This window comes from Barbatula barbatula, assembly GCF_947034865.1.
Source record: "Barbatula barbatula genome assembly, chromosome: 4".
Lineage (NCBI taxonomy): Eukaryota > Metazoa > Chordata > Actinopteri > Cypriniformes > Nemacheilidae > Barbatula > Barbatula barbatula.
Window position 1 is genome coordinate 3609037 of NC_136768.1, and position 25555 is coordinate 3634591.

Genomic DNA, 25555 nt, shown 5'->3' on the forward strand with positions numbered 1-25555 from the left:
CATGAGAACGGCCAGACGGACAAGCCACTCCTCTGATTTCCGTATATTTCAAAGGGCTTGCGGGTTTGGTTGGCACTCGGTCGGTCTGTTTGAAGACACTTTGTGACTGTGTGTTTGTGGGGAATGAATAAATTGCTTACTTTTTGCTTACTACATTAGAGTATGGTTGTATATATCGTAGTAATATAAACCATGGCATATCTACACGCTTACACCGTGGAAGGTTAAGTTTCAGAAAATGTTAAAATCTATTTGAAATAAGCTCTTGTTGAAAATTACATTTCTTTGTCTGGTGTAACAGCTAACCTAAGACATTATACAAACAAATTATTAATTAATATTTATCATAAAGCATCATGGGAAAATTGTAGAGAGAGATGAGCTGGAAAAGGTTAAGTAGAATAAATGATCAAAAAAAAGGAAAGACACAAAAGTATTTTGAAAGAGAGACTGAGGTTTTGAAAGAGCAACAGACACAGATGATGTAGCAATGAGAAACATTGGCATGATATGACAAAGCGGCACATAACATGACTTTTTATGACCATACACTTTTTTCACGACTTTGAGAAGTCAAGTGAAGTGTTTAAAGCAAGGCTACGGTTCAACGATCTATCAAAAGCATCTGTGGCAAAATATTGAAAATACTTTTTACTTGTGGAATGTTCAAATAAACACATAATGTACAGCACTTACAACCAAAGTACACAAACGCTAAAATACGCACCTAAAATACACATAAGATGTAAAGATTACGCACATTGGCATGAGTTTAGTGAGACCAAGCGGCTTAACGACCTTGTCCATTATATCCCATCTTTCCACTGTTGCGCATTATGACAAGGATACCAAAAAGGAATGTGGCATTACTATTACTATAAAATAGTTTCAAACGTCGACACAGTATTTGCATTGCACCTGGATCATTCAACCTCCCCGACGATGAGTTTCAGAAGAGACAGCCGAGATGGAAAAGAAGCCAAACTTGATCTTTAAATGCTTCACATTTTCTGTGTCAATCTATTTCTAGGAATGGGTGGAAGAGAGGGGCGAGATGAAGAAAGACAGAGGCAGATTAAAAACAAGGGAAAGGACAAACGAGGATAAAGAGATATAGAGAGAGAAAGAGAGAGAGAGAGAGAGAGAGAGAGAGAGAGAGAGACATTAAAGAAAAGAAGGAGGGGTATAACAGGAGAGCCCCCTCAGTACAGCCGATGGTCTCTACGGCCTGCTCTTGGTTCCCAGAGCCATCATTTAGACTTGTATTTGAGACATTCCACAATAAAGATGTCAAATAGAAAGCAAGTCTATCGCCTCAAGGGAAACAGCCTGGAGTCACTCCAATGAGACCCACAGCCAAGATAACCAATACAAATACTGAAAGAGAGAGAGAGAGAGGGAGCAAAGATGGAAGGGCGGGGAGAGAGAGAATTGAGATGCGACGTTAAAATGACAAGAAAGAAAAATGAAGCTCAGCATCTTGAAACATGACCGGTTTGGCGCACGTATATGCTTTGGATGCAAAGGGCAGAGAAGAGAGCAGCTCATCTAACTGCTAAGAAACATGATGTCCTAAACCGTCACCGTGACATCACAGAGCCACCACGCTTCACTCTGATAAGTCTGTTTTAACCAAAGACACATCTGCACTCACTTAGAGGGGCAAAGCAGACAGCCTCTGTGAAGCGCTGCTGCAAAAAACACTTTTTAACGAATTCCTGAATCCCCACAGCAATCCAGAAAAACCATGAGACCCGGTCTTAACTCCCCGGGTCGTGGAATTTCATCTTTGAACTATTTCAATAAATATGTGATGGCAAGTTATTAATTTTCTCTTAGCCTTTTCCTTCCCAACTTCCATTTTTATCCGCTAACATAAACATCTGACCTGACTGGCGATTGCACCACTGGTGACATTTGGGTGACATTTCTAAGAGACGAAAATAATCGCGAGGTTCCTTTTGGCGTGCTCCTGTCAGAACGAGCTGGAACACTGGCGCTAGACGCGGCTCGGCTGGCCTTTCCGAGGCGCTGCGCGGAAGGGGCCGGAAGATCGGCAGAGCAGATTTGTTTACGTTTGCGGAGGGGGTCACAGTTGAGGTCGTCGGCCGGGCAAAGAGATGACGAGAGAAAGTCTGTGTGAGAATGTTTGTGTAGAAATGCATTTTATAGTGTTTTACCGAGACAGTTGTGCCCATCGTCTGCGAGCATGAACCCGTCGTAGCACGTGCACCTGTAGTTCCCCGGGATGTTGATGCAGTCGTGCACGCAGCCGCCGTTGTAGTCGTTCTCACACTCGTCCATGTCTGAAAGGGATATGCACACACATTTAGAAATCAAATACATAACAGCATCAACTACGGCAATATATTTTTATAATTTTGTGGGCATGAATGACGCTTGTGGTTGCTAGGGTTTTCTGGTCGGTTTCAGGTGGATTTTTATGACCCATGATACGGCCCCTGATGTGGGCATGATTCACATCCTGTTAGTAATACTAAACATAAGATAAATGAGGTTTAAAGACAGTTGACATATGTAACAACGATTCATCCCCTTTGACTTTTTACGGAAGCTAGACATAAGTGGGGACAGAAAAATAAACACATTATTTCTCACTCTTTCACTCACACACATGAATATATCCAAACCAGATAGACAGAAAGTATCTTCCTCCAACCAGACCATAAAAACAGGGGTCTGTTTAATGTTCAGTACAACCTTAAAAAGAGAAAGAAAGAGAGCGAAAGAGATACCTGGCCTGTCCTCTTGGACCGATAATGCATTAACTAAAAATAACCGCATTACTTAAAAAATCTTACAAACCACATTGTGAAACTCCAGCTACAGGAACAGAGCATTCAAGAATGCTTGTTTTTCTTTTTATTTATAAACAAAACGTTCAAGTCAATCTTCCAAAAATCTATTAAGACAAAATTTCAAACATAAAGTGAGACGCACTTACACTCGAATAACACATATGGGCATAAATACTTCACCTCTGTTTAACTCATTTATTTATTTTTTTACCATCAAAGTGAACGGCAGTGTCAGCTTTAGCGTATTTTGAGGAAATGACTGTTGGATTACACAAACAAAAGAGCCAACTCATAACTAAAACATCTATAAACACTCAGACGGCAAACAAGAACAGTTCACAACTTTTGACATTTTATCGAATTTAAGGATGTGAAAAGTTGTGGTATGTTAATGCTAACCCGATACTATCCTTTAAAAAAGTAACAATACTAAAGACTTTTTATACTAAATACTAAAACATTTTTAGTAAAAGCTTTTAGCAGACACTTTTATCTAAGGAGCGGAGGTCTCAATAAAGCAACAATAATTCATTTTGCACCAACAAATCAGGATTTATATATAATACATAATAATTATGTGAAAACAAATGATTTAACTAGTTATATGTTGTGCAAATTTTTATTTCGATTGTCTTCCAATAACTGAAATAATATTTTTAAATTAGAGGTACTGATTACCTAACTCGTATCTAATAAAACTACTTGAAGGCAACATGGGATTGTTTCATTTATTCTTTTCATAATATTAAGCTTTAAAATGAAATGAGTCTATGGTATTGGTATAAATTGGTATAATTGTGAAATGTCACTGATATTACTATATCAACTACAGCAGCAGTTATTGTAACAACCCTAGTCGAGCGTACACAGCTGAAAACAAGTATGCAAGGATAATGTAAACGAATGAGACGGATGGAGAAAAACCCCTGGAGGTAAATGAGAAAGAGATGAGAATCGACACTGATGTTGTGAGCTTGATTTTGGAGCTCTGCAACTCTGCATCCACTTTATCATTACACAGACAAAGCATCCAACCGCCAGTAGAGGATGGTGAGAAAAACGTTAACACTTCCTTAACTGTGTGTGTTGTGGAGGTGAGCAAGGCTAACAGCGTGTGTATGAGGTGCCAGGGTGCCAGTGGAGGTGCGATGGGGCCGGGGTTACGTGGTTTGGCGAGTCAGCTTCCAGCTGACAAACTTCCTGGCCCGGAGCTGTTGTTGACATCAGCCAGTAGTGAGCCGACAGTGTTGGTCTGCCACTCGCTGTCAACACGTGCACATCTCTAATGGAAGGAGAAGTGTTTACGTTCAGATTAGGCACCTCCGCTATCACCTCAGCAGGGGTGGAGCCGGCGGGGGGGCGACACCTCAACGGCTCTTAAATCCAACTCTATCTGCAAAAACACCAAATCCTAACTGCTGGAAAACACGCCATGGGGAATGGGGGATAAAAGGGGGTTCAGAAAAGAGCCCATGCCAAACTGATTTGCATCAACTTGGGAAGTGAGAGACAAACTGACACCTTGCTATTGTGGATTTCTGTAAGGTTTCTCACTCCTACAGTTCACATAATGTCAAACCCGGTTTATGTGAGCTGTGGCAGTGTTGCGGGTGAGAAAAACTATAATTAGATGAACGACTGGCAAATCTTATTTTGCTTTCTCTTTTGTGCTTATGACAGTCTCTCTAGTCCCAGATCTGATAATCTCCAAAATAACTTAATAAGCCTAAAACTGACATGGACCACAATAATTTGAGGACAGGACTTTTGACTTAGGACAGTAAGCACCCACCCAGAACACTGTAGCATCATAACATCAAGTTTTGCACATGTTCTTCAAAACAAACGGGTGTACGGTCACGTATGATCAAACAGATGCGACTGGCTGGCGTCCAGGCCACGAAATATTACTTCCCCAGAGACTCTCCACTCTTGTGTTACATGCGCTTCTGTTATTGTAATTGCATTTTTGTTGCAAGAAACATGGCCAGTGTGTGATGTCATGGGCCATGTGTGTGTCTCTAATAAGCATTAGTACCAATAATGATGTATGATGGGCTAGCTTCCTCAGTTGGGTGCGTGTACAGTACATGGAGTGATTTTTCAGCATCTTTAATGTACGTGCACGTCAGTGAATGTATGTGTGTCTCTGTGTGGCGGCACTCTGAAGTGTCCTATGAGGGGAGGGTCAGTGATGAAGGGTGGCCACACTTAGCCAGCCAATCAGAACATCTGTAGCCCCGTGACGAGTCGGCAGACGCCAGGCAGACAATGGCCTAGTAATGCGCCGACACCTCTATCTCCCACTCCATTTATCTGTCTCCTCCTCGCCGACCCCTCCCACCCCCACCCGCAACCTTTTCTTGCGTTTTACATTCACACAAACGCTATCGGCGACACAATTACACGCACTACGTGTGCACACGATCCGACTCACAGGCAGAGACTAGGGCACTTCGACGGCGACAACCGTCTGACCTGTTTCACTGACAGATGAGACAGGAACAAACAGGATCAGAAAGAGAAGACATACAGACTTATCACCCAGGTGAGCGGACGCATGCGTCGATTTATTGAATGCTGCCTAATGCCGAGTCATATTTACGGGATTTGTTTAATCTGTTTCTCCGCCCCTGCAAACAGATACAGGAGTGAATCCATCACTCACCACAAATCAGGGATGATTTGTTATCTCTGAGGACTGGAGCGGGGTCCCGTTTGGGCTCTGCCCACTGATGAATCTCTTTAATGAATCAATTTACATGATCAATAAATTATATGAATAAACACTATAAATCACCTTCTCACACATCACAAGTAGACGGACAGCACAAAAACATGAGTTTAGCTAGTGTTTTCTTAATTTCCTTCAAAGGCAAACACGCAGGGCTTTAATTAGAGGGTGGATAGGGTGTTAATGGGCTTCTCACTTCAGACAAAACAGCCCCCCCATCCATCCCACAACACATTTCACCATGGACGGAATGTCCGCTCAGTCAAGAGACAGAAAGAAAGAGAGACCGAAAGAGAGAGACAACGTAAGGACTATAATAGTGGAGACGTACACATGCACGCATAGTTAACATACTAAGACCAACACACCAAAGTCTAACCCCTTCGGATTCAGCTTTACTGACAGCCTCATTGCCCTCGAAGCGTAGACTGTGGTTTGAAGGTGGGAGTAAAAAGCTTCTGTTAAGTCCAGAACATTCCCCGTGTATCCTTAGAGAAAATAAAAGATGTTGTTCTAGCCCACGCTGTCTGGCCTCGGAGTTTCGAGCGTTAGCTGAGAAGCAGTCTGGTGCGATGCCATTTCAAATCCACCTAATTCATTAATGGCATTGAGAACAGGGTTCAGGTTTCATAATAGGTAGAGAGTACATTTCCCCTCACCCTGAAACACAAGCTCAACACATGTGGGTAAAACAGCAAGATGGAGGGGCAAAAAGAACAGAAGAACACAGAGTACAATAACAGGAAACCTTAACTTCGCTGTTTCTCTCCTCTATCGGCATCGCGCTCTGCCCACCTTTCTAATGCACTCACAAAGTCATTTACGCCCATGTGCCTTGTGCCCTCAAACGCACCAGCTATAAGTCTGACAGCAGACATAATGAAATACTGGATGAATTTGAGAACGTGTCCCTTTCGGTCTGTTTGAACACAAATTCCTCCCGAGTTAACGCAACCTGGGCCCACAAAACAGACTCCCATCTTGGTAACTAAAGGCTTCTGGAATAGCACCACCGCTTATATAATTCATAAAAAGTTCTTTGTCCCAAGGGCAACTGGGATATTTTTTACTTTAAATCTAGTTTTAGAAAATGTAAAATTATGACGTAAAATTAATTGTACATGTTTGAGATTAGGTCACCCATCATATGTAAACCCACTTGTGACACTGATCATATAAACACTTTCGTATTAAAAAGGTCAAATATTCTTGCTTCAAGTAAAGCGCACAAGATGTTCTTTGGTACATTCACAAATCAAACTCGTGGAGTCCATGCCAGCTCGAGTGCATGCAGTCATTAGAGCAGACAGGAGACAAACCAAATACTAAGAAACACTAATATCCACTAACATTACTGCAATGTATCATAGAAAATAATGTTTTAAACATGCACAATAGATGCGTGTCCGTGTAGAGCAGTGCCATTATGTGAATGTGTATTTGTGAAAAGGTGATGGACTCGGCTCTGAATGTGTGTGTGTGTTGGCTCCAGCTGTGCTGTGCTCTCGGGCAGAACAGTAGAGAGAGGTGTAAAGAATAGAGCGGGTTTTACCCTCCATGCACCTCTCACCTTCACACTGTACTTCCTCTTCACTAATTAAGACCCACAGCAGGAGCCGATGAACATCTGGATGACCTGCCCGGAGTTTTGACTATAATGGGATTTTCAAAATGTCCTTACAAATATAGTTTTGTCTTATATTTGCTAAACCCTCAGCTACTGTAGGTTTGTCTAAGGGTTGAGGCTACAGTAGGGGTTAGATATGGGGAATATTACTCTGATGTCAAAATTTAGACGAGATGTATTCACTAATGTAGTGAAATGAAACTGTGTGTGCGAGACAGTAGATAACGGGGGGCGGAGAAAGATTTGGCTGACCCACCTTCACAGTGCTTGCCATCTCCTTTGTAACCAGTCTTGCAGATGCACTTGAAGGATTTTGGAGTGTTTTGGCACAGAGCGTCGATGTGACAGTCGTCGGTGGATTCAGAGCATTCATCTGCATCTGCGGGGTAAATGCACGGAATAAGACTTAGCCAAAGGCTTGTACACATGTAGAAAGACGGCCCACAAGGGAAAAAATTAAATAAAAATTGCTTTTGCTATTGTTTCTTCTAGAAAGCAGTAGGATTAATCCAGAAATCCAACTTTCTGAGAAGTAGCCTGCATAGTTTCTAATGAAATGTTTTTGAAAGACCCGATTATTCTGTCTATTTCTATTAGGAGAAATGTAACCTCAAAATAGCAGGAAGATGCTAATAAAATTTGTCAATCTCTCTTGAAACTTAAATACGGGCGTATTTAAGAGTGGCAGAGCTTTTGAATATCTTTGACCACTGTAGCATTTCAGAGCACAGTCAACCAAAAAGACGAACTAACCTCTAACTGGACTAGACAAAACTCAAGCCGTAATGAAAAATCTATTTCTCTAACAGAGGAATACGGGTGTGGCAGAGGTTGCTTTTTGTTGCCGGTCAGGGACCAGTTTGATGCTTTGTATGGGGGTCTTGTCACGTATTATTGGCTTGAAAAGATGCTCATTTTAGAATAGAATACAGAACAAAAAAGCCAGTTCTAGTGGGTACATGAGCAGAAATTCTTTTTAATTCAAGCAATATATGGATTGCTTCAGCCAAAAAGCTCAGCCATAAAAACATAAGACTCAATCAGACTCAGGTACACAGGACTTCGGATGTGAAGGCAAATTAATGAATCGATCAATTCATTCTGTATGATCATTTGTACACTCAAATCTATTAGAACTTAATACACAAGTAAAGCACAAAAGTGCGCACCATGTGCGCAACTGTGCGCTGCTGTGATCAAACCCTAAACACCCCAAATCATTCAAACTCATAACATATAGACGCAATAAATAAAAGAAAATAAGGAAATAAAGGAAAATAAAGAAAATATTTGCATGCGTATTTCGTGATATTATGCATATAAAATCATTTTCATTTGTAAATACGCAAAACACCGAGACACCAACGCGCAATAGCCAAAACTCAAATTAACTTATAATTTGGAGACAAGTAAGAAATATGCAGTGCTTTGATTTTTACTGGTGTGTTCATTATAAACACGGATGTTGTCAAATCTTAAACCGAGGTTAAAATAACCGACATTGTTTTGTATGTTTCATTATTGACTTTTTCCAAGCATTCATTATGGAGACACAATTCCTATCGATGAGCGCGGAGAAGTGAGAGGTCGATAAGCCCCCAAAATCGACCCCATCACAGCGCCTCATACACCCCATGGGAGCCAAATTCTCTTTTTAGGTTTAAGATCGTCATGCGCAATGCTTTGCGTTAAATCAGATGTGCGCCATAGAGAGATATTCAACATGCTATTTCCAGTTATGTCAATAATATAAGCCCACGATTTTTAACAAAGTGTGACCGAGAATGAAGAAATAAGCTATTTCAGGTCATCACCGGATAAATACAATCACAAGTAAATATGCTTTGTCATATTGATTATTGAAATGGACATTTGCAACAGAAAATATGTTCAATTCCGTAATACTGATCAGTGATCAGTTATGTTAAGTTTCATCCACAAATGATGCGTAAAATAAGAAAGAAAGGCTTACCTGCGACTCCAACATTTCCCATGACATCGAAAGTATTTATGAGGAGGAAAAGCAAACAGACGTCCCAGGAAAAGCAGACAGGACTCATGGTTGTAGGCTGTGAGTGAATGGAGTTCTCCAGTTGTGCGTTTCTTTGATAAGAGGAGCGTTTCTCCTGCTGCTGCCAGAGACGCATGAGAGCTCGATGCCTCGCGACGCGCGCTGATTGGTTTGCACACATTTGAGGAGGAGATGGGAGGTGAAAGGAAGGGAGCAGAGAGAGAGAGAGAGAGAGAGAGAGAAAGAGAGAGAGAGAGAGAGAGAGTATGACGTACATATAGAGTTGCTCCCTGCATTGATTTAAGTGTACATAAAATAAACGACTTGTAACTGCTTTTTATAAATCCTTTTAATATTAAAATAACACATTGTCAATATTATAGACATAGCAGTTTCCTAAATGTAGAGATTTACGCCTTATCCCGTGTTCTTTGTCCAAATTGCGCTATTTCGTGAACTCCTTTTAAGGTTTAATGAATTGGTTTTGTTTATTGTAGCTATTTATCTGTGATATCACCAGGATTTGACTATAATTACATTAAATATTCATGTCGAAATATATATAATGCAAATATTTTAAGTTTCCGATGTCAGGCCCAAAAGTTCACAGCTTACCACAGAATCTTCGCTTTTTCTTATTTAAAAAGCAATTTTATATTGAAAAAGCTTTAAAAAAATGTTTTCCAAAGTTTGGAAAATAAATTAAAGACTCGAACAAATCAGAGATGTTACAATGGCCTCTGCTGGCCAAATAGGATTACTACGTGTTTTGTGGTCTGAGGGCATCATATCCGATCACAACTAAGAGACAAGCATATATTTAATAAGGAAACACTTATCTATGAATTCAAAACACTAACAAAATCTACTTATAATGATAATGTCTAATAAATTAGGCCGATAGCGGACACAAATCTACACAGTACAGTACGTCAACATTGTGTAGTTATAGATTAGCCTGCTATTTCCTGACACAAAACAATAAACTAACTAAAAAGATTAAATTGCCATTATGTCCTCAATATAACTTCACCTTTATTTGGGGAAATGCACAGTTTTCGGCTTTCATATTCATCCCTTTTAATAGTTGTTTAAGTAAATCGCGGTTAAGCAGGGGTCTGATGCAGCCAGTACAGTACATAGTACACAGGAGCGAGCACGAGGAGAGGAAGTACAGCAGCACAATATTTGTATTAAAAAAACATAGTAATCAACGTTATATTGAAAACCAATCATATCTATCTATCTGTATCTATATATATATATATATATATAATAAAAATGCATATAAATAAATATTTAATAAATAACAAAACAGCAACACGCACACAGCCCGCCTGGCCAATCACCGCTCTGTTTCGCAAACGTGTCATGGCGTCCTCCTTGAAGGGGGTTGGGTTCACTGCTTCATAATGTATTGCGATTTTTCATATTCTTACGTTCAGCCGGTTGTCTTGAACTCATTTTGAGGACATCGTTGCACGGGACAATGGGGACGGTGCACGCAAGGGTACTTGCTTTATTTTAAAGATTCAGCGTAAAATTGGCTTGGTTTGTCTGTGACCTCTTGTGTTCAGAATGCTGGTTCAACGCTTTTTTAAAAACCTTTTTACAGTATGACGTCAAAACTTTAAATGCCCAATGCACAGTTGTGGTTTGTATACGACTATACATAATGTACAATAAATCGACATCGTCGTGTTTTTGTAGAGTATGGATTCGTTCCCCATGTCTGGGCGAGACCTGGGCGTTCACCCAGATGATACGGAGGTGATGGAGGCGGTGCAAGAAACTAAGCAGGAGATTTTAGAAAATAAAGATGTAAGTTGCGTTAAAAGTTACACAGCAAAAAGAACAGATGTATACTTTAAAGTACCTTGTGATTTACAGTGCCATCACTGCACTGTACTATATTGCAAAAGTAACTTGCATGTGTTCTGTATTTTGGTCTCATCCAGGTTGTTGTTCAACATGTCAACATTTATGGACTAGGCAGAACTAAAGAAGATTACTTGGGCTATGAGATCTCGGATGTATTTGCAGCCAGGAATCTGGTGGAAGTAAGTTATCAGTCCAGTTCGGTGTGTTTTATTAGGATTGGTTGAGTTGTTTTGAGTGGCGTAACGTCCAGTGTGTCTACAGGTGATGAGGAAATCCCATGAGGCCAGACAGAAATTACTCAGCCTTGGCATATTCAAGGATGTGGAAGTGGTGATCGACATCTCAGAAGGTACAGCATCCATAATGTACTGATGTCCAAGTTATGCTTAATTCGGTATAAATTGTTTTCTTAAATTATTCTGGAATGAGATGTTGAATGTCTCTCAAAGCAGCTGTCCAGCTCACAATTTACACTCTCTCTCAATTGATCTGTTTGAAACATTTGAAATGTCTCATTACATTTCTGACTGGTTTGGGTTAAGATGAACATCTTTCTGTAAATGCAATAAAGGAATCTATGATGTAGCCACACTATTATACTACCGTTTGATCTTCTCAGGAGCAGACGCGCTGCCAAATGGACTTGATGTTACATTTGATGTGACCGAGCTTAAGCGACTTACCGGAAGCTACAACACTATGGTCGGAAACAATGAAGGCAGTATGGTGAGAGCCGTATTACAAACACACACTGTACTCGTATAACAAATATTGTCATGATTTGTATCATCATTTGCATCATCTCTGCATTTGTGTGTTTATTTATACATAGGTACTTGGTATTAAGCTACCAAACATGTGTGGCCGAGGAGAGAGACTCACCTTTCAGTTCTCCTATGGGACTAAGGAAACGTCCTATGGCTTGTCTTTCTTTAAACCACAGTCAGGATATCATGAACGCAAGTATGATTTCTGTAATTCTGCTGGAATAGTTTGAAAAGCGACCACACTTTGGTTAGATCATGCGTTGGAAATCACTGAGTTCTTTAACTTTTGTAGCTTCACGTTGAACTTGTACAAAGTCACTGGTCAGTTTCCTTGGAGTTCACTGAGAGAAACGGACAGGGGGGTTTCTACAGAATTAAATGTAAGAGAATGACAGCTGGTGTAATCTGAGTTTTTACTCTGAAAGTACAGTATACTAAGATTAAATGCATGTGTCTTTCAGTTTCCTCTGTGGATGACGGACCACACTTTAAAATGGGAAGGCGTTTGGCGTGAACTTGGGTGTTTGGCCCGCAGTGCATCATTTGCCGTGAGGGAAGAGAGCGGCCACACTCTTAAATCTGCCCTTTCTGTAAGCTGTGCTTGGGTTACCTTTAACCCCAGACACCTGCACCAGTGTTTATGTTCTTAAGCTTCAAATAATCACTTATTTTATCACTGTTACTAGCACACAATGGCAATAGACACCAGGAATTCTGTCATCTTGCCCCGAAGAGGTGCCTTACTGCGGATCAGACAGGTGTGTGTGGGTTTGGTCACCAGGCCAGAACACATCAGCAGTGGGGGTTTTTTAATTCACCGTTAGTGTTCCTTAAAATATCCGGGATTCACTGAAGATGTCGGGTAGGGTTTTAGCTGTACAGTTACATAGTAGTTTGTGTTCACAGTGTTCGCTCTGTTGCTTCAGGAACTGGCAGGATACACGGGAGGTGATGCCAGCTTTCTCAAGGAGGACTTTGAAGTGCAGTTTAACAAACCCTTTATCTGGGGTTCTGTGAGTAGCCTTGTTAACTTTTTTGACTTGTTAACATCGAGGATGTTTAAAACTATACCACAGTTGCGGTAGAGTAACTTTTTGTGGGAATTTTTTTAGTATTTGGGCATTGATCAGAAGTGAAGTTTGTATATTATTTCAGCAGGTCTGATGGGTTTTCTCCTCCTCTAGGTATTATCTGCATCTTTGTGGGGAGGGATGCTCTTTCCTATTGGGGGTCAACGTACATCCATTGCTGAGAGGTTTGTTTGTATACTTTTTTGTTGGATTTTAGGTTTATGTTCCATTGCACAAACTATCCTGCGTGTTTATTTCTGGCAGGTTCTACCTGGGTGGCCCGACTAGTGTTAGAGGTTTTGGCATGTACAGTATAGGCCCCCAGAGTGAAGGTAAATATTGAAGTATTGTTTTTAAACGTAAAGAAGACAACCTTTTCCGTAAAAAAATCAATTTTGGCTTTTCATTTTATTCATTTATTTAATGTTCATTTTGTTTCTGATTTTAACTGAACAGGGGATTTTCTGGGTGGCGAAGCTTATTGGGCTGGCGGGCTCCACCTGTACACACCCCTCCCTTTCCGCTCGACCCGGGGTGGCCTAGCTGACCTCTTTAGAACCCACTTCTTCCTTAATGCTGGAAACCTTTGCAACCTCAACTATGGTCAGTATTTTTACTTGTTAATCCCCTGTAAGGGTTAACATACAAAGTTTTGAATATTTTCCCTGGTTCTGTTATTTTATTATGTGCTAATGCGTTTCTCCACACAGGGATGCTATTGTTTAATTGTAAGAAGACGTGTATAGTTGATCTTATCCTTTTCTTTAAAATTGGTGCTTCCATTTTCAAGGAACCAAGCACTCCTTTAATCTTAAACCTTTGCATTGTTAGTCTCTATTAATCTGTAGTCTATTCAAATGTTGGTTTTACTGTATCTTTTTGTAGGTGAGGGACCACGTGCACATCTACAGAAGCTAGCAGAATGTATCCGATGGTCTTACGGGGCAGGAATAATTCTACGACTGGGGAACATTGCTAGGCTTGAACTAAATTACTGCTTTCCCATGGGTGTTCAAAGTGGAGATAGGTATACACTTGCACTTAAAAAAATGAAATAACTCCTGGACGATTTTGTTTGTGTTAAATTATTTAAGAACTTACTATGACTTGTTTTTCTTGTAGGATATGTGATGGTGTGCAGTTCGGTGCAGGCATTCGTTTCCTGTGATCACCTCTGCTGCTGTTCTTGTTCTGATGCAGGGAGTTGTGGGATAGCTTTTTGTAATATTTTTGAGTGTTGAATACAGGTAATTGTAATTCCTGCATGCGCACTTTTTGACATTGAAGGCAAGAGGTTGAATGAGCTTTCTTTATTACGAAAATATATTGATTTTTGCTGCATACCTCTCAACCTTGATGTTCAGAGTACACAGATAGCCAGTTTGCATCAGATGTTGATGCAGTTGTTTGCAGTCTCGGAACCTTTAAAATGTAGCCATGGTCAAGCTTGGTTCTATATTAACGCATACCGACCTCTTCAATGCTATGTACAATATACGATGTGCTAAGAAAAACAGCATGTTCTTTGTTCAGCCACTATTTTTTGGGTGTAATATAATAATAATTTTTAAATGAGAAAATGTAATGTTTTAATGAGTGGTCAACCCTGTTGCCAAACCTGGTACTGTAAGTGAATTGATTGAGAAAGACCTGACTAAACCGTCCATGAGTCAAAAGTTCCAAAGTTCCTTCATGCGTCCACCAGCAGTGCTCTTATTGTTATTGCCGTTTTTATTGTTATTGTCCAGCTTTATTGTAATGTAACATAGTGCTTTGTTTTGAGTTACAGGGCACGAGTGGTCCTAAGAAAAATGTGTGTGACACTTATTTAAAATAAATATTTGAGACACTCTTATAACTTCTTCGTGAAAATAATTGAAATAAAAGTACTGTGGTGTATTTTTATCTTGCTTTATGGTAATTCAAAAAAGGAGAAGATGCTTCTTGGCATGCACAAATACCTTTCAAAATATGGACATTTTCACAATGCATTGATGGAAATGAAACCCACAGGCTGTGCTAGAGACCCAGTATGAAAAAATATATATTGAAGGAGTCATTCAAAGTATATTTTCATTATGTTAATGCAAGGGATTGGTTTTGCATTGTATTTTTTCTTCCTGTCAAAGTTCATCTGGTGGATTATTAACAGCCTGATATTTGACAGGGACAAGTACACTGAAATGACCATTTGCAGGATCCCTTCGAAGCCAAATAACTGTTCGTGAGTGGAATACCAACCGCACAGCCGTTTTCTCTCAGACAAAATTCATCACAGCTCCCTGATATTATTATGGACGGGGAAGTTCAATTTGTAAGTAGCAATTTGTGATTACTTTTACTATTGGATTTGTTTATTTGATAATTATCAGCTGCAATCATTTAAAATAAATGTGTCTAAAACAAACTTGGTTTTTAAACATTTAGACATATATGGCTTTGGCTTTGCCAATTGTTTTATTAAATAAACTAATTTCACAAAAATATAATTTGGTCAAAATAAAATAACACATTTTGCAAGTAATTTAGTAAGTTCAGTAACGTTACTAAAATGTGTGAACAAATTTGTTGTGTGCAAATTAATTTGACCAAATAGACTCTTATAAACCAAAACGCGCAACTACCAAAATAGTAGTCGGACTAGTGACGTACGGTATGGCGCACGGGAGCGCGCACGCACCGAAACCTAGCTACAACGTCAGCGTACGTCGGTTCAGTTGGTTCAGGTCTAACAGACCAAATACAGAGTCAACCGCAAGTGCGAATCTACAGTAACAGCAGTCAGGACTTTAAACCTGATTTTTAACTGTGTGTATTGCGTTTCGCCATGTTGTGGACGGCGAACACGATCATGAGGAAATTCTCCACGAGCTCCGTGAGTATCTTCTGCATTGTGTCTTTAGCAATAGATAGAAGCACGAATGAATGAATGAATGCATGCATACGTGCAAATGTGCTATATCGAAAACAGCCTACGATATGTGTATGAACGTCGGTAGCCTTCAATAACATTAAGCAAGGATTTATCACGCACAACCTCACATGCTGTCAGTGGATATAACACGGTGTCATGCTGGGCACGCGACACTTGTGTAAAAACCCTTTATATAGCCACATGCACGTCTGATAAAATACAACAGGATTACGGATTTGATATGTTTAAACAGTTTTCGACTGTTTTTGACCAATGCCACGTTGCTTTTGGTCGGATTACGTCCAAATCTTGGGCGAGTTGCGTCAGCAAGAGGGCGAGAATATATGAGGGGCAGATCATGTTACTAATGGCACTATTTTAACAGTAGCCTACCACTAGGTCCCTAACTATCCCAAAACTTCAGATCACATGTGCACTGTATAGTAAAACATACTGCTTGTTTTTTTTGCGATGACAACCCATAATAAACTTGCAAGTATTATTTTTGTCTAAGCCATACATGGCCCGTCTATTTCTTCCGGTAACTGTCTGTATATTCTGGCCCTATCGTGTATAGCACAGTTATTACGTTGTAATTAGACGCGGGTCTATCGTATTTATAGTAATGCAGCAATGTGTGGTGTTGACCAATTGATTCGAATCTTTACGCAATGCGCATGCGCAGTTCTATCTTGTTTATTTCCATATAATCAATAACACTGAAATACAATAATATTTAAATATACACAATCGTTTAGGAATTATAACATATAGGAAATCAAGAAGTAACTCAATATAATGTTTATTTTGTACCGCTTGAATTGCATATAAATGCTCTGTTATGTATATATCTGTCTATACAGATTTTGTTTATCTTATCGCAGGTGACAATTTACCATAAACAAGTAATGGATAAAATTGTACAAGCTCTAATACAGTAATGCATGAAGTCTCTGTCTCGGTATGCCTTTTTGTAGTTATTGTGCATGGTGTAGAAAAAATATGTACTGAATATTAAACCGTATACACAGTGTGTAAAATGGTATATTAACATTTATATATTTGGGACACACTTTCATCCAAAGAAAAATTACATTTCACTAGTCTAAAACCAATTTGTTGTATCAAAAATTATTTTCTTTTTATAATCTTTCACACAGGCTCACTGCCAAAATAAACTAAAGCTGGCCCTGATTGGTCAGAGCCTGTTTGGACAGGAAGTATACACAAACCTTCGCAAGCAGGGTCATAAAGTGGTTGGCGTGTTTACAGTTCCTGATAAGGATGGAAAGGCGGACCCCCTGGGTAAGTATCAGATGGGTGGGGGTGGGAGACAACGGTCCAGTGAAACGTTTTGTTTCTGTGGGAGTGCCATAGGAGGCAGGGAAACCACTTACAGTCACCATACTCTTATGAACAGATGGCTAAAGTGACGCAGGAGGAGTTAGGGATATGAAAACCTCTTTGAATGCCTGTTATAACATTATGGTCACTATTATTATTGGTGTCGTGCATGGTGCATTTTATGAGGGCATGACCTCATTGTTTTAGCGACACGCGGTGAGAAGCAGAGTGAGGTGAAAAGTACCATGCTGAGAGGAGCATTTGTGCCACATGTGAGATCACAGTGTTTTCTCTCATTTATTCTCAAGGTTTCAGAGTCTTACCCCAAATTCTTTCATCAGTTATTCAAGTGAAAGGCCAAGGTCAATAGCTCATATACCTGTAATATTGTTTTGATAAGTCGTGCCCTGTTATCCGAAGTATGAATATAACAGGTGTGATCTGGTTTTATATCAGCCGGCTTTTATAACTGGTTTCTTTCTGAACTCCAGCGGCGGTGGCAGAGAAGAACGGGACGCCTGTGTTCAAGTTCCCACGCTGGCGGGTGAAGGGGGAGCCCATACCGGAGGTGGTGGAGGCGTACAAGTCTTTGGGTGCCGAGCTGAACGTCATGCCCTTCTGCTCTCAGTTCATCCCAATGAATGTGATTGACTACCCCAAACACGGCTCCATCATTTACCACCCATCCCTTCTGCCTAGACATAGAGGAGCCTCCTCCATCAACTGGTGAGTCAGTCGACTATACAATATATAATATTACTATTAAAGATATAATAATTGATGAGTGTGTTGGTTGCTTACCGTTTTAACTGGATGGTGTGTGTGTGTACAGGACACTCATCGAGGGCGATAAGAAAGCAGGATTTAGTATCTTCTGGGCCGATGATGGTTTGGACACTGGTCCCATCCTCCTGCAGCGGGAATGTTCAGTAGATCCCAACGATACCGTGGATACCCTGTATAACCGCTTCCTGTTTCCGGAGGGCATCAAGGCCATGGTAACCCTGGCAACAGTATTTTGTCCAATAATGCTTTGTGGCTAGAACAACGTCTTAGATTCATTCATAAGTAAAAAAAACGTTTGGGCTTGTGTTCAAACAGGTTGAAGCTGTGCAGCTTATTGCAGACGGTACAGCCCCCAAGATCCCTCAGACTGAGGAGGGAGCCACTTATGAGGGCATCCAGAAGAAATCCAATGCCAAGGTGAGGTGCAAACTTGCACAAATCATCATGTTCTGTTGTAACGTTAGAGACCTCCTCTGTCTTCTTTCAACTCCAGTTAAACTGCAATATGTTTTTAGGGGACGAAGTCTAGTTATGCATTGTATGCAACATGAAGTTCGGCCATGTTTGTTTTGGGAATGTGTTCATGTATATGAGTTTGTTTGTGAGGACTAGAAGTCATTATCATTATCGTGTTCTCTTTCATTACCATATATTTTTCTTACTTAAAGGTCAATTGGGCCCAGTCAGCAGAGGCAATCCATAACTGGATCCGCGGTCATGATAAAGTTCCAGGTGCCTGGGTGACTATTGATGGAAAGGTGTGAATGTTTTTAAACACACTTTTTATATGCTGATACATATGACTAACTCTCTCCTCAAAGCGCATGAAACCTCACATATCCCATTACATTTTTGATCTTGATTTGTTGGTCGATATTGTTTTAGCCATAAAGTTACAGCTGCTGTTTTTCATGCAGTGAAAGTGAATGGTGACCACAGTATTCCTGGTCCCCATCTGCGTTCCTTTCCTTCCCAATCATGAATGTTTTTGTACTGTGTTCTGTAGCCCGTAACGTTGTACAGCTCATCAATGCTAAGCGGGTCAGTGCCAGCCGGTCAACCAGTAGAAGTGGAGGGGGCGTCCCAGCCTGGACTCATCACCAAGTCAGGGCTAGTTCTTTTCGGGTCTGATGGAAAAGCGGTAAGTTTCTGGTTTTGATAGCCTGGATTGTCATAATGCATTATCTCTGTACTGCAAAGTCATAATAAATGTTTTTAAATGTATATGTATTACCGTATAGCTCCAAGTAAAGAACTTGCAGTTTGAGGATGGAAAGATGATTCCTGCATCCAAATACTTCTCCTCAGAGGACATCACCAGCTTGGAGCTTACAGAGGAGGAGAAGAAGATGGCTGAGGAGATCAAGGTGTGTATATCACTTTTACATGGTGATAAATATTAAATTTTGACAATTTTGACCGTTGCCGTTATTCATGGTTACTAGGCTATCTGGAGAGGCATTCTGAGTAACGTTTCATGTATTGAAGAAACAACAGATTTCTTTAAGTCGGGAGCTGCTTCTATGGACGTGGTCAGGTGGGTTTGACCCTAAGCTTTTACATTGAATGTAGTTTTAGTGTTTATTTACCATTCTTTGGTTCAACATGATTGTTCGGTTCAGGTTTAAATCAATAGTATTGATTCAGGTTTGGTTCAATCCCATCGATTCAGGTTTGGTTAAGTTCAGTGTATTTGTTTGGTTCAGATTGGTGGAGGAGGTGAAGCAGAAATGTGGAGGCGTTCAGATTCAGAACGAAGACGTCTACATGGCCACCACCTTCCAGAGCTTCATCCAGATGTTCGTCCGACGCCTGCGCGGAGAGGACCAGGAGGAGGAACTCGTCATCGATTATGTAACGAAAGAAGTCAACAACATGACGTTGAAAATGCCCAACCAGTGTTTCATCAATGGCAGTTTTGAAGACGCAGAAGATGGAAAGACATACAACACTGTCAACCCCACAGATGGCTCGGTGAGTTCAGTCATCTCAAACGTATTCACACACACCTCTGGCATGTCTTATGTTTCTTCTCTGTCCTGTAGGTGATCTGTAAAGTGTCGTATGCTTCAGTGGCGGACGTAGACCGAGCGGTTAGTGCAGCAAAAGAAGCCTTCAACAACGGCCCGTGGGGTAAAATGAACCCCCGTGACCGGGGCAGGCTGCTCTATCGGTAAGACCATGCAGTTTGCGTTTTACAGTATATGACTAAGATTAGAAAAGCTAAACATTTCCACAAAACACTAGAGCAAGTTGATCTCTTAAAGTTAACTTGTTTGTGGGTGACAGTCTGGCTGATCTGATGGAGGAGCATCAAGAAGAACTGGCCACAATCGAGGCCATCGACTCTGGTGCCGTTTACACGCTAGCTTTAAAAACACACGTCGGCATGTCCATACAGACCTTCAGATACTTCGCCGGCTGGTGTGACAAGATCCAGGTGTGTGTGTTACTATGCCCTCCTACAGTTGTATTATCTGTGACTTCCTCTATCAACGCATCATATCCTGTTCCCTACAGGGCTCGACGATACCCATCAACCAAGCCAGACCCAACCGCAACCTCACCTTCACTAAGAAAGAACCACTGGGGTGAGTGAGTGTTCTTGTGTGTGTGTAAACGGGACTAGGGTAAGTGTATAATATGGGTTGTTTGGTTTCAGAGTTTGCGCCATAGTGATCCCATGGAATTACCCACTGATGATGTTGGCGTGGAAGAGCGCAGCTTGTTTGGCAGCTGGAAACACACTCGTCCTGAAACCTGCCCAGGTAACATACACACACATCTATCATAAAACACCCTAGAAACACGAATGCAAATGTGACATCTTTTCTTTTGATTTCCCAGGTGACTCCTCTAACAGCACTGAAATTTGCTGAACTGACAGTGAAAGCTGGAATTCCAAAAGGAGTCATCAACATTGTACCAGGATCAGGTTAGATACAATAAGGAAACATTTGGCATTTCAATGGGCAGCATTAAAGGGATAGTTCACTCAAAAACAAAACAAGTCTTGCAAACCTGTTTGACACATTATTTTGTGAAACACAAAGGAAAATGATTTTGTTTTGTTTCCATTCATTGGATGTCAATAGGATCCAATGTTGTCTGATTAGCAGCGTTGTTCAAAATATCGTCTTTTGTGTACTGCAGAAGAACTAAAGGCACACAGGTTTAGAATGAGATGGGAAGAGTAAATGTTTCGTTCTCTGGTTATGATTGACTCACTGGTCTTTCTCTCAGGTGGTCTGGTCGGACAGAGGATGTCCGATCACCCAGATATCCGTAAACTCGGTTTTACCGGCTCGACTCCCATTGGCAAACAGATCATGAAGAGGTTAGTCCCATTTATTACATTTCAAAATATTCTGTTCATTGAGATTGAAAAGAGCTTCCCCGTGATGATGTCAATTTCTGTTGCAGCTGTGCTGTCAGTAACTTGAAGAAGGTCTCTCTGGAGCTGGGTGGTAAATCTCCCCTTATCATCTTCAATGATTGTGACATGGATAAGGCAGTTAGAATGGTGAGAGAAGAAAACTACGACAAGAAGATTCAGATTGTATCGTCCAAATGAGTCATTTAACCAACTGTGTGCCTTTCTGTGTGTGCTGCAGGGCATGAGTTCTGTTTACTTCAATAAGGGAGAGAACTGCATCGCTGCAGGCAGACTGTTTGTAGAAGAATCCATACATGACGAGTTTATCACTAGAGTGGTACGTTTTTTTATGCTCCCGTTGCATTTGTGTCATTAGCATGTGGACCTGAAATGTTGGTATTGACTGTAGATATTTGTGTTGTGCACAGGTTGAGGAAATCAAGAAGATGAAGATCGGAGATCCTTTGGATCGCTCCACGGATCACGGACCTCAGAACCACAAAGCCCATCTGGACAAGCTGGTGGAGTACTGTGAGATCGGTGTGAAGGAAGGGGCGACGCTCATCTGTGGTGGGAAACAGGTGGACAGACCGGGTGAGACTTCAAATCTAACCAGATACCTACCAGACACGATTAGCATGAAAGAATTCTGAAAATGTATTAATAATGATCTGGAGGTGATTTATGAGCACACTTTTTCCAAGTCTTTTACGTTTTGGTTACATATTATCATGTACGTTCAATTTGGAATTCGCATTTTTTGAGTTCACAGGCTTTTTTATGGAGCCCACAGTGTTTACAGATGTTGAAGATCACATGTTCATCGCCAAAGACGAATCATTTGGACCTGTTATGGTGGTGTCTAAATTCATGGATGGGTAAGTTGTCTTTCTGTGTTGGGGTAAAGAGAGCTTTTATGGTTTGCAAGATTAGCTTATTATGTTGCGGTTTGAATCATTTTAAAGGTCATAATTTACATAATTATATAAATCAATCCTTTTTATGAGTAACAAAACATTCAAAATGACCTTACAACACCTTTGACTTATGTGTATCAGTGATGTGGACGATGTTCTAAGAAGAGCCAACGACACAGAGTTCGGCCTGGCCTCTGGGGTCTTCACCCGTGATATCAATAAGGCCATGTATGTCAGCGAGAAACTGGAGGCAGGCACCGTCTTCATCAACACCTACAACAAAACTGACGTGGCAGCTCCTTTCGGAGGCTTCAAACAGTCTGGATTCGGAAAGGACCTTGGTAAGCACACACTCTCAACAGCATAGTCACAAAGTCTCATTAAAAATCTGATTTACAATTCGTATGTATGCGTGTGTACAGGTGAGGAAGCGCTGCACGAATACCTTCGGACTAAAGCAATAACCGTGGAGTACTAAGAAAACAGCCCGACTCCAGACAGGACTTCAGGAGCCATGAATGCAGTCCAAAGGGGCCAAACTGTCTAACTTGAAGCTGGTTTAATAGGAAAGGAAGAACATTTCCTGCCATGACTACACTGACGTGCCTACATTTTGTAATCACCTTTTTACTGCTTCATGGAGGGGGACAGTATTGATTTGCCCCATTTAAACGTTTAAAAAAATGAAAAACCAACAGACCTCCAAGTGCACCGTAGGAAACAAGTTAAGTCGTTCTTTTAAGTTTCCAAGTTAAATGATCAAATTATTATGAATTAACCACAATAGTGTCATAAGCTGCGTTAATTGTTACACTGTATCTTAACCAGGTAAAATACTAGTAACAAGCAATCTGCGTATGATAGGACTTGATCATAGCCTATTACAAAAAAAATATGTTTAATGTGCAGCTATACTGGGATTTTGCTTTATTGCTTGTTGCATGTAGTGCGTGGTTGGGGAAGTTTTAAGTTGTGTTCAATAAGTTGTTCACCTCAAGATTTTAGTAACATTTTGGTTTTAACACACATTTGTGTCTAAGTATATAATACCCGTGTCATATCACTGCCACTACAAAATCACATTTGTACATCTTTAAACTTTATAATATGCCTAGCATATTAACATCACCCTTTTTATCGTAACTGTATATATTTTATTCGAAATGACAAATGGTCTTATTTTAAATATTTAATTTTGCATTCCAGACAGACATGACATAAAATTGAAAACGTTGAATGGAAATAATATAAACCACCACCGTTCTCTTTCAAGGGAAGTAATTTATTTTGTATAAAAGTATAGGCTTGGTTTGATGTAATAGTAATTTAAACAAATACACAACAACACTGTGAATCTTACAATGTGAACACCGTGACTGAAAAATGACAGAAAGTAGTTGGTGTCAAGTATCTGCTGAAGGTTCACGATCCCTCGTGATGCCTTTGACAAAAGAGAAATGTTAGGCTGTTCAAGTTATTATCAGTATTTTTATCTTCTGTATAAGCTAACAGTCACACTGAATGTGTCACTTGCCAAATGTCATTACACACAACAGTATTACAACCTTTATATTACCATTGATCAAAAACTGAAAGAGTGTTGGGAAACCATTTTTACAATAAAGAACGAAAATTGTGACAACTTTATTGAAAAGTTGAATCACCTGAACCTGTTCAATAAATTTGTATGTTTTCTTATTATATACAGTACATGCATTTAACATTGTTTTTCAAAATAAGCCACTGTCACCTACTGCATAGGGATGTCTCAACTTTATTTAAACTGTCTACTGATATGAGGCTGAGCCTGCGTAGCAGGACATAAAATCAGATTCATGCTTTTTTCAGTCTTGAGGCTTCCATTTATAGGCACCAAAACGGCCTTTAATAATATCCTCCTCTAGAGTTCAATAAGGCAGAATGCATCTCTCATTCTCCATCCAGCTCCTGGATATCAGCTTTTCGCTTTCGCTCTCCTGGAAGTTTGAGCTTTTCTGCAATAACAACATCTTCCTCTGAGCCGTCTTCCTCAGATGATGACGACGACGACTCATCCTCCGTTTCACTACTGTCCAAGTCCTCCAGCTCAACCAGAGCCACGTCCTGCAAGACAAACACATCTGGTCATTATATGACAAAATGAGCTGTTAAATGAATTCAGTTGTGAAACATATAGATTAACTACGTATTTGCATATAGTATATTAGTGAAACTTGATGCAAGTTACCATTTCAATGACTTTTCCTGCATCATCCACATTTTCAATGTCAAAATATCCAGCTGGAGCATCTTCAATCTGCTGTTTTAACGTCTCATTGGCCTGGGCAAGTTGGGGTAGGAAATTTTGTAGTCTGTCTAAAACTACCACACAAACATACACAGATTATAAAACTACAAGAGTAATACTGTATAAAAAAAATAGAAACATCATAAAAATTCTGATGTAGTTATATGATGTGGTTATAATGGGAATTATATTATTTTCTGGTCTCTACAGGTAATATGTTGGGCTCCATTGGGGGGACGTTCTCTGATGGATGGGAACCAATTGAACATGATTGAATCATATGTGAATAACACCAAAAACACTACTACATAAAAATAATAAAAACATACCATTACTTCTGGGCACCTTTTGCGTCTGCATGGGACCACTTTTAGACTTCAATAGAAGTTTCTCGTGGATTCCTGCAAACAAAGTGGAATATAAATCTAGAAACTTGTTTGTTGAGTTGATCTAACACTTACAGTAACGGTAAACATATTCAGAAGAGATAGCCTACTCTCTTCTACAAACCATCATGCTGAATAACAACAAAATCAACTTTACCCTTTACACCACCACATGTCAACAAATCTTTCGAAGAGGTTTGCCTAATATTGTTCTTTGTCTGATCCATAATTAGAAACTGGCATTGACCGATCCACTAAATTCCACATGTGTGTTTACAGGATATAACTTCCGCGTTCAAAGGTCACTCCGCCGTTACTGACTCGACGCAGAACTCATGTTTGGCGCCCCCAATAGTCATGGGTGTCTATATTAAAACGTCTTTATTTTAGGATTTTTTTATTTTATTTTTTAAACAATAATGTATTACAAAGGTTGTTTGTTGCTCGCCTGACCATTTACGTTTCTGAATCAGAATTATATTTAGCATTAAACAATAAATTTGTGAACCTGAATTACTATAGTAGCTTATAATTTATTTGCAGTTGTATTTATTCTTTATGCGTGTTTTTGATGGTTTGGCTGTATACAAAAGACTCACGCCAGCAGTATCTGAAACTGTCAAGTTGGGTTCCGAA

General features: G+C 40.1%; 4 protein-coding genes across 6 annotated transcripts in view; 2 read left to right on the forward strand and 2 right to left on the reverse strand.

Annotated features, from left to right (window-relative positions):
• Positions 1 to 9270, reverse strand: part of scube1 (signal peptide, CUB domain, EGF-like 1) — a 47457-nt gene extending 38187 nt beyond the window's left edge. For both annotated transcript variants that reach the window (XM_079454589.1, XM_079454588.1), the window contains exons 1-3: positions 9153 to 9270; positions 7437 to 7559; positions 2181 to 2306 (exon numbers count right to left, since the gene is read on the reverse strand). In XM_079454589.1, coding sequence (XP_079310715.1) covers positions 2181 to 2306; positions 7437 to 7559; positions 9153 to 9240 — 337 coding nt within the window. In that variant the 5' untranslated portion in view covers positions 9241 to 9270. The remainder of the gene's footprint in view (positions 1 to 2180; positions 2307 to 7436; positions 7560 to 9152) is intronic.
• Positions 9271 to 10582: 1312 nt separating this feature from the next.
• On the forward strand, positions 10583 to 14813 carry samm50l (sorting and assembly machinery component 50 homolog, like). The gene is made up of 15 exons (XM_079453885.1): positions 10583 to 10701; positions 10902 to 11012; positions 11150 to 11251; positions 11334 to 11421; positions 11692 to 11798; positions 11905 to 12035; positions 12132 to 12219; positions 12301 to 12429; positions 12526 to 12597; positions 12766 to 12852; positions 13024 to 13094; positions 13174 to 13241; positions 13366 to 13512; positions 13795 to 13936; positions 14032 to 14813. Exons 1-15 carry the CDS (start codon positions 10681 to 10683, stop codon positions 14075 to 14077), a joined length of 1410 nt encoding a protein of 469 aa, XP_079310011.1. The 5' UTR covers positions 10583 to 10680; the 3' UTR covers positions 14078 to 14813.
• A 271-nt stretch (positions 14814 to 15084) lies between these two features.
• aldh1l2 (aldehyde dehydrogenase 1 family, member L2) lies at positions 15085 to 23922 on the forward strand. 2 transcript variants are annotated; one of them, XM_079454885.1, is made up of 22 exons: positions 15085 to 15223; positions 16984 to 17128; positions 17659 to 17893; positions 18000 to 18165; positions 18269 to 18370; positions 18622 to 18711; positions 18960 to 19094; positions 19195 to 19320; positions 19399 to 19490; positions 19660 to 19927; positions 19999 to 20126; positions 20243 to 20393; positions 20474 to 20544; positions 20616 to 20721; positions 20801 to 20888; positions 21197 to 21290; positions 21377 to 21476; positions 21568 to 21666; positions 21758 to 21923; positions 22102 to 22207; positions 22388 to 22587; positions 22669 to 23922. In XM_079454885.1, the coding sequence occupies exons 1-22, from the start codon at positions 15203 to 15205 to the stop codon at positions 22722 to 22724; spliced, it is 2745 nt and encodes a 914-aa protein (XP_079311011.1). In that variant the 5' UTR covers positions 15085 to 15202; the 3' UTR covers positions 22725 to 23922. The 2 variants fall into 2 exon arrangements, with proteins under 2 accessions (XP_079311011.1, XP_079311010.1); XM_079454884.1 differs by lacking the exon at positions 15085 to 15223 and adding an exon at positions 15589 to 15784.
• Positions 23406 to 25268, reverse strand: nopchap1 (NOP protein chaperone 1). The gene is made up of 4 exons (XM_079454886.1): positions 25077 to 25268; positions 24863 to 24934; positions 24474 to 24607; positions 23406 to 24349 (listed from the first exon to the last, which is right to left on the reverse strand). The coding sequence occupies exons 1-4, from the start codon at positions 25144 to 25146 to the stop codon at positions 24176 to 24178; spliced, it is 450 nt and encodes a 149-aa protein (XP_079311012.1). The 5' UTR covers positions 25147 to 25268; the 3' UTR covers positions 23406 to 24175.
• Between the last annotated feature and the right edge of the window lie 287 nt (positions 25269 to 25555).